Genomic DNA, 8,075 nt, shown 5'->3' on the forward strand with positions numbered 1-8,075 from the left:
CTTCAGCAGGATTTCTGGAGGTAGGACCCATCTCACTGTCTTGTTCCCGTTAGCACAAAAGTGCGGTTCTTGCACCTCAGCAAGATGTTTTTGCCCCATCTGTGACTGTTGTTATCATTCTGCTGCTCCTCTCCCACCCTGTGCCGCGGACACGTCCCGTGGTGATGTGGAGCGTGTCCTGCTCCCCGAGAGCGCTCGAATACTCCCGTCAGCCCTAATCTGCAATTAGAGGTTGGGGCAGGGGCAGGACGCGGTGCTGGCGGCGCAGAGCCCATGTGCCAGGCTCCCCCGTGAGAGCTGCCCCCCTCTCCTGTGAAGCAAGAGCAAAGTTAGGATGCCCACCGGCCCGCCTGGCCCCACAGCGGGCAGAGGCGACCCCTGGGTGACACCACGGCCAGCCTGGCACCCGGTGACGCTGCCCGGTGGTCCCGGCAGCGTTGCCCCAACAGCTCCGACAGCTCTTCAGGGGGCAGCGGGTCACTTGTGCCTCCTTCCTTCGCAGCGACGGGGAAGTGGCTTGACCAAAGCGCCTCCAGCAGCTGGTGGGAAGGCGGGAATGAAACGTGTCTTTGCAGAGGGCATCCCGCTGTGCAGACTGGCCTCTGCGGGGAGGGGACCCCAGCCTTGGCGGTGCAGCCACGGGGGGCAAAAGCAGTGCTGGTGCTTTGCCATGAGGCCAAACGGCCCTTGGGATGTTTTGGCGGAGCCGCGCCGGGACGCTGGGGAGCCCCACGGTGCCCGGGAGACGGCGAGCCCCCAGTTTGGTCCTTAGCAGCTGGTGGGCAGCAGTCAGCCCGTGTTCAGGACCTGCCTCCAGCCTTGCCCTCTCTTACACCGTTCCAGTGAGCCCCGGGATCTCTGCAGGGTGCAGACAGCCTCTGGGAGACCAGAGTCCCTCTGAAGCGGTCCCAGCCCTCCGTGGCCTTGCCAAACTGATGCATATCCCCATTTCTCTGTCTGCTGCTTCCACTCGGGGAGGGGGGGAATGAGCGAGATCCTGCCCTCAGCTGGGAGACCACGAGATGCTGGCGCAGGGTGAGAGGAGCCCAGGCTGGGCTGTTCAGCTGGGCAAGGAAAATCACAACTAAACTGGGAACAGACACCCTCGAGACCTGCTGGCTTAAGGCGCAACAAATGTCCTGTTTGGAGGAGAGAGAAGGGGCTGGCCTGGATCCAGAGCGGCAGAGGCCGGGTACAGCTGCCACTCCTGCTGATAAGGGCTCTGGTAAAGCTTGGCGCGGGACACTGCCTGCTGCAATCAGAGTGACCAATAAATTCTGCTGGTTTCAGACAGGCTGTCGCTGAAGCTGCCTTTTGCTGCTGTCAGGATGGTTTATCTACAGAAAGGGAAGGTTCCCATCCCTGGAGGTGTGGGACCAAGAGACGAAGAGCGGCTTAGGGGACCTTCCACCCACACTGAAGGGAAGAGCTGGCTGGAAGGATGCTCAAGGAAAGAGTCCCGAGCATAGTGAAACCCATCCCAAGCAGAGCAAAAGGGGCCCTGGTTTTAATTCTGGGGATGAGAATGCTGCAAGGTATTGCTGTGGGTGCACTGGGGAGAGGAGATCTCCCTTTGATGCCGTGAACTGCAAAAAAAAAGCTACAGAAATTACCTCTACTTGGCAGGTCACAACAAACATTTCCCCCCTGACTCTGTGCCGCTGAAGAGCCCCTCAACAGAGGAGCTCTGAGCATCCAAAACCTGCCAGCCAGGCCTCTTCCCCCAGGCCATAAAGCAGGAGATTTTAAAATGTACTTAAAATGAACCCTTTCTTATTAAAAATGGAGGAGACGGATGGGTTCCCTGGAGAAGCCCCAAGCAGAGGACAGGTCCTGGACTGTCTGGGCCGCCATGCCTTTGTGTTTTGCCAAGTGTCTCCATGCTGTCCCGCAGCGTACGGGGCTGCTCATGGCAAATGCTTGACGTGTCCCGGCCGAGATCACCCCGCAGGCCCCTTCGGGGCCGATTCTGCTCCACTGTGAGCTCGTCCCTCTGCCGGCGTTACGGACCCCTGCCCGGGGGGGGGAAACGGCCTCCGGGCCTGCCCAACATAACGTTTCCTTAAAATGTCTTTGCGGCTGACTAATGATAAAACTAAAAAGCCCTTGGGAGCCTTTCGCGGGGAGTTTAATCTCATGCCTTCTCCTTTGTCGATGTTCCCCAGCTGGGACACCGCGAGCTGCGGAGACGCTGCAGCCCACCGCAGTCAGGGAGGAGAAGGAAAGGTAAGGCCAAGCTCAGCAAGGCCCGGGAGTTCATCCTTGGCTGCTTCTCCCGGTTTAGCGTCTCAGCTCACGGCCCTCGTGGGATGGTGCAGCCGAGCTGCCCCGGTGCCCAGGTACCGCAGGACGGGTGCCGCCGGTTCACCGCTCTGCTGATAAAGGATCTGGAAGCTGGGGCTGCAGGGCGATTTACTGACGCTGCAGCCTCCTCATTTCTCATGTCTATATTAACTGCGAAAGCATGTGCAGGAACCAACCTGCACCCACGGCAGAACTACAGTTGCGATGAGAGAATTTAGTTTTAAGGCTGGGTCAGCAGTTACACTGAAGGCAGAGCTCAGTGCCTGAGTGTACCACAGACTTCTTGCCTGATTTGAAATGCATCAATGCATCCGACAGTGCATCAGGTCCAAAATTATACTAGTAAGAACACTTCAATTCTCTGACAGCCTATTAGTCGGAAACACCTTGGATCGAGACGCCCTGTCAAGTAGAGGGTGGAAAAAAGCCACAAGTTTTGAAGATGTAGTAACTGCAGGGATTAATGGTATTGACCAGAGGTAAGGCTGGAAGAACCTACTGACAGTTTTATTTGGAGCGGGCAGATATGCGACAAGACAGTGCTCTTCAGGTCTGTGAAGACGGTTGCTGAGAAGACAAGGGGACAGACTTCATCCTGCCTTGCTGGGAGAGATCAGCCCTGCAAGGCTGTTTCTTAAGGCTGAATTATTTCATGTGAACAAGCAATCTGATCAGGGCAGCTCTACCAACAGTAGGAATGCTGCTTTGCCAGGACAGGTTATTGCTTTTGGGGCATGATGTATGCCACGTATCAAAAGAATTCTTTTTTCCACCATCTGCGCTCAAGAGTTCGTCAGTGCTGGTGCCTGACAGAGCAAAACCATCCAACGTTTGCCATGCAGACAAGGCTTTATCGCATATTTCTGCTAGCAGTCTGAAAAAATAAACATGGTTCCCTATTTGGTTCTGCCTTTTATTTGGCCTTCACCCCATTTCTGAGTTGGTCAGGCTCAGAACTGTGCCCCAAAGCCACCCAGTTATCAGTCTAAGGGACAGTCATCAGCTCCATAGAGTAATGAGGCATTCAAAATGTAAAATAACATGGATGCTGTGTTGTCCTCTTCCTGGAGACCAGCAGAGAAGATCAGTGTTGGCCTGGTTTTGCTCAGCACAGCCTGGTCCTAGACTCCCACGGGCATCAGGTGGGCCTGACCATGCGGGTGACGTGTCCGGCTTGTGCTTCCTTGCAGGACTGAGGCAGGGGCAGCACCGTGCTCGTGAGACCCCTGGCTCAGAGGCGGATCCGCTTTCTCTGAGGACAGGGAATTGCACTAGAGATGGCAAATAGGAGAGCTTGGGCTTGGAGCAGCATGGACAGTGATGCTGGACGGTGACGATGGACAACAGCTCTAGAGCTCTTTGTTAGGATGAACAAGAAAGAAGGCTCTTGCATTTAAAGCATGAGGCCCAGATTTGGGAGTGATCATTCCATCCTTGTTTCCCAGGAAGCCTCCGGCCCTTTGAGCTGGGGTGGGAGATGCTCAGTGCTGTTCGGGATGAACCCCGGCGGCGCAGGGCACCAATGCGCCGTCAAGAGTGGGAAAACACGGTCAAGGCAGAGACTGCAAACTCTTCGAATGTCACTGCCCATCTTCCTGGGTCTGACCCGTGTGTTCAGCCCCCAGCCCGCGGTGCCTCTGCGGCACTGGGAGCCCACAGCCACGCAGGCAGCTCCTCCTGCGCGTGGGGCTGCAGGTACAAGTGCATGGGGATGAGATGATGCTTGTCCACTCAAAGCCAGAGGGGGAAAAGGGCCTCTTTTCCCCTTGGACAGAATCCAAAATTGCTATCTTTCCTTGTGCAGCCCAGCTCCCTCCCCAGCCCCAACCAATAGCTACGTGAACTGAGATTAGGACAAGCCGTTGCTACTGTATAAAAATCCCTGGGGCAGACTGCAGCTCCACTTCCTCATCACTGTTCAGGGAAACCCCAGGCAAAACCTCCCGCTCGACACCATGGTGCACTGGACAGCCGAGGAGAAGCAGCTCATCACCGGCCTCTGGGGCAAGGTCAACGTGGCCGAGTGCGGTGCCGAGGCCCTGGCCAGGTAGGTCCCGCTCCGGGGCATTGGCTGGGCTGACCCCGGGGTAGAGAAACTGTGGCGATTTTCTGTGTGTCGGCTTGTGTCCTTCCGTCTCTCCCCAGGCTGCTGATCGTCTACCCCTGGACCCAGAGGTTCTTCGCTTCCTTCGGGAACCTCTCCAGCCCCACCGCCATCTCTGGCAACCCCATGGTCCGCGCCCATGGCAAGAAAGTGCTCACCTCCTTCGGGGAAGCCGTCAAGAACCTGGACAACATCAAGAAATGTTTTGCTCAGCTGAGCAAACTCCACTGTGACAAGCTGCACGTGGACCCCGAGAACTTCAGGGTGAGCCCTGCTCGGAGTCCAGCCTCAGCCAGGCAGAGGATTCTGTGCTCTGGGGGGGGATTTAGGGGTCCTGAGGTGTCTGACAGTTGGTGAAACCCAGAGAGAAACCCTGAGGCTGCCAGAGCCTGGGAGCCTGCTGAGGGCAAGGGGCGGTGGGGGGGAAGGGGGAGTGATGAGGCTTATGTGGGGAGAATAGAGAGGAATTTTGAGGCTGGGATCTGTGAGAGGAGGGACCCAGGTGGGCGAGGTGGATGGGGATGAAATACAGAGCTGAACACGTGGCAGAAGGAAGCAACGTTGTCTTGGAGCAAGAGGAGACCAGAAGGGAAGACACCAAGACAGGGTTTGAGGTGAAGTCCCCAATAACCCGTGTCCACGTGCAGATGCCCGGGTGGTGCCACGGTGGGGAGGGATGTGGGAGGCAGCACCGGGCTGACGGCTTCTCCTCCCTCCATTGCCAGCTCCTGGGTGACATCCTCATCATCGTCCTGGCCGCCCACTTAGGCAAGGACTTCAGCCCCACGTGCCAGGCCGCCTGGCAGAAGATGGTCCGTGTGGTGGCCCATGCGCTGGCCCATGAGTACCACTGAGCCTCCCGCAAGCATTCCTGCCTGGCGATGCTCCCGGAGAAACATCCTTTGGTTCTGCTGGTCTCTAATTGCCAAATAAACACCAACTGCTTCAGCCGTGAAGAGGTGTCCGCCTCTCTGTGGGAATGGGGTGCTGGGGAACAGGACGGGGATGCTCACACATGCGGGGTGACACGAGCCGCGCTCTTGTCTATGAATTCGCACAAGTGAGACTTGTCTCAGCGGGAGAATCCAGGGAACATTCAAGGCAAAACCCAAAGAAACACACTATGGAACACAAACAGAAATACTCTGGTGCTTTTTTTGAGACACCAGGTAACATATCTGGGTTTAACGTTTTAAGTCTTTTAGAGATCAAGTGGAACAAAACTTTGGAAAAAACGTGGAGTGGGAGGAGTGGCAGTGAGATTAGTTTCTCCTTTGTAACTTCCTTCATGGAAGGAAAAATGCTTTTTTTTTGTTTTTCTTATCTAAATTATTATAATTCTCAGGTTATTAAAGTCAGAATGTAATAGACACAATTATCTATCATGGTAAAAAACGTGCTAAGAATGGTAATTTCATGTACAGGAAGGACAGAGCATCTGCTTTCACTGGCCCCTACCTCTAACTTCCCACAAGTAAAAGAACATTCCCTGCCCAGCCTCCATGCCACGCAGAGGCCCGTGGCCCTCACCAGCCTCCTGTCCTCCTTTCAGGCTCGCAGCACCGAGAGCAGCTCAGGGACACGTCTGGGGGTTCTGGGTGGGCAGTCCCCCTTACCAGGGAGGAGGCAGAGCGAGCGGCTGGGGAGCGGTGTCACCCCCAGGCTCCTTCGGCCAAGGTTGCCCCTGAGGTCAGCAGGCAGAGGAGATCTGGGGCAGCCATGGGGAAGGGTGGCAGCCCGTGGCCCATGGCCAGTGCAGACACGTTGCTCCACGGCCATCCAGACCCCTCCGGAGCAGCCTGGCCCCACAAGCTCCTGCATCTGACCCCAGCGCCTACAGCCCGCTCCGCTGGGAGCAGGAGCAGACGTGCAGCCCCAGGAAACACGACTGCCTCTCCCACACTGTGTCTGGCCTGTGGGAGACAAAAAAACAGGCCTGCGAGAAACACGGACTGAGAAAAACTGAGAAAAATCCTTCTCTCCCTCATCCGAGAGGGATGTGACACTGCCCCGCATCTGCAGGGACCCCAGCACACCCAGTCTGCCCACCTCCACTGCGGCCCTGGCGAGCTGACACCCTGCAGACAATTGCTGTGCCCTGTGTTACAACATTTCCCTTCCAGCCTTGCTTGACCCTCACTAACACTCCCTTTGAGACAGAAGCTCTCGCTCCCACGGTTTTCTTAGCGTTACCCTCAAATCAGCAAACTGTTGAAGAGTTGATGGGAAAGAACAGGGAGAACCCAAAGCCAGGCAGGTCTGGCAAGAGGATGGCAAAGAGAAACTGCTCGGACATGGCTGGTGCCTTCAGAGGGGTGACCCAACAGCCCCACTCCGACTCTTCTGCCTAGCCACCACACAGCCCGCCGGGTTTTGCGCCATCCAAGGGGCACCAAGCCTCGCAGGCACCTTCCTCGAGGGCCCACGCGGGCCTCGCGCGGCGCCGTGCTCAGACTTCGAGTGGAGATAAATGCCACCCTTCATCAGGGAGGTGCAGAGCTGGAAATCAAAGGCCAGGGGGAGGGCGGCTCGCCAGCCCGTCCCAGCGGTGGATCTGGGCATCTTGCCCAGGGGCCCCACCCTGATGCTGTGTCCCCTCCCTTGGGGTGCCAGGGCTGTGGGGGGCCCCCCCGGGGGGGCCAGCCAATGGAGGGGTGCACAGGGAAGAGGAGGGGCCCAGTGTAGTGTATAAAAATGGGGACGGGGAGAGCCACTCGCCAGTGTGCGATCCCCTTGGGAGCAAGAGCTGAGACTTCCTCCGTACCCGCCGGCAGCCACACGCCACCCTCCACCCGTCACCATGGTGCACTGGTCAGCCGAGGAGAAGCAGCTCATCACCGGCCTCTGGGGCAAGGTCAACGTGGCCGAGTGCGGTGCCGAGGCCCTGGCCAGGTAGGTCCCGCTCCGGGGCATCGGCTGGGCTGACCCCGGGGTAGAGAAACTGTGGCGATTGCGTTCGGAAGCGTTAACGTGTCTGTTGTCGGCTTGTGTCCCTCCGCCTCTCCCCAGGCTGCTGATCGTCTACCCCTGGACCCAGAGGTTCTTCGCTTCCTTCGGGAACCTCTCCAGCCCCACTGCCATCTCTGGCAACCCCATGGTCCGTGCCCACGGCAAGAAAGTGCTCACCTCCTTCGGGGATGCCGTCAAGAACCTGGACAACATCAAGAACACCTTCGCCCAGCTGTCGGAGCTGCACTGCGACAAGCTGCACGTGGACCCCGAGAACTTCAGGGTGAGCCGTGTTTCCCCACACCGTGTCCCTGCAGGCACCTTGTCCCCCAGCCCCAAGCCCCAGCACACAAGGGATTTACCCCAGAGATGCCGGTGCAGGATGAAGACGGGCTGGTGGTTGGGGCGAGGGGGAGATGTGGGAGAGGAACAAGGCAGGGAAGGGACCACCCCGGGTGAGGAAGCGCCCAAGGAGCTGGGGGGTGGTTATGGGGAGGCTGTCTGAAGGGTGCAAGCGAGGATGCACGGGAGACGGGAAGGTCGTGAGGAGGAGGTTTCAGTGTGGAAAGGGAGAGGGAGAGTAAAGCAAAAGCAGTTGTTGAGCAGGAAGAGGTTTGAGCCAAGGGGAAAGTGAAGGAGCAAGAGGGAAGCTTGGCACGGAGGAGAAACGTGAGTGAAGAGCAAGAGGTGGCAGCTAGATGCCCAAAGCAAAAGAGGA

General features: G+C 57.6%; 2 protein-coding genes and 2 long non-coding RNA genes across 4 annotated transcripts in view; 3 read left to right on the forward strand and 1 right to left on the reverse strand.

Annotated features, from left to right (window-relative positions):
* The first annotated feature begins 4,214 nt into the window (after nt 1-4,214).
* Nucleotides 4,215-5,364, forward strand: LOC113476022 (hemoglobin subunit beta-like). The gene is made up of 3 exons (XM_026841299.1): nt 4,215-4,351; nt 4,450-4,672; nt 5,134-5,364. The coding sequence occupies exons 1-3, from the start codon at nt 4,260-4,262 to the stop codon at nt 5,260-5,262; spliced, it is 444 nt and encodes a 147-aa protein (XP_026697100.1). The 5' UTR covers nt 4,215-4,259; the 3' UTR covers nt 5,263-5,364.
* Nucleotides 4,517-7,630, reverse strand: LOC113476023. Its single transcript, XR_003397662.1, has 2 exons — nt 7,560-7,630; nt 4,517-4,591 (listed from the first exon to the last, which is right to left on the reverse strand). It is a non-coding gene; the product is annotated as an uncharacterized LOC113476023 (long non-coding RNA).
* LOC113476021 (hemoglobin subunit beta) overlaps nt 7,108-8,075 on the forward strand; it is a 2,266-nt gene continuing 1,298 nt past the window's right edge. The window contains exons 1-2 of the mRNA XM_026841298.1: nt 7,108-7,300; nt 7,418-7,640. Of these exons, the coding sequence (XP_026697099.1) occupies nt 7,209-7,300; nt 7,418-7,640 (315 nt within the window). The 5' untranslated portion in view covers nt 7,108-7,208. The remainder of the gene's footprint in view (nt 7,301-7,417; nt 7,641-8,075) is intronic.
* LOC113476024 overlaps nt 7,647-8,075 on the forward strand; it is a 1,091-nt gene continuing 662 nt past the window's right edge. The window contains exon 1 of the long non-coding RNA XR_003397663.1: nt 7,647-8,044. This is a non-coding gene — a long non-coding RNA (uncharacterized LOC113476024). The remainder of the gene's footprint in view (nt 8,045-8,075) is intronic.

The sequence above is a fragment of the Athene cunicularia genome (genome assembly GCF_003259725.1).
Source record: "Athene cunicularia isolate RWA chromosome 1 unlocalized genomic scaffold, athCun1 chr1_part4, whole genome shotgun sequence".
Taxonomy (NCBI): Eukaryota; Metazoa; Chordata; class Aves; order Strigiformes; family Strigidae; genus Athene; species Athene cunicularia.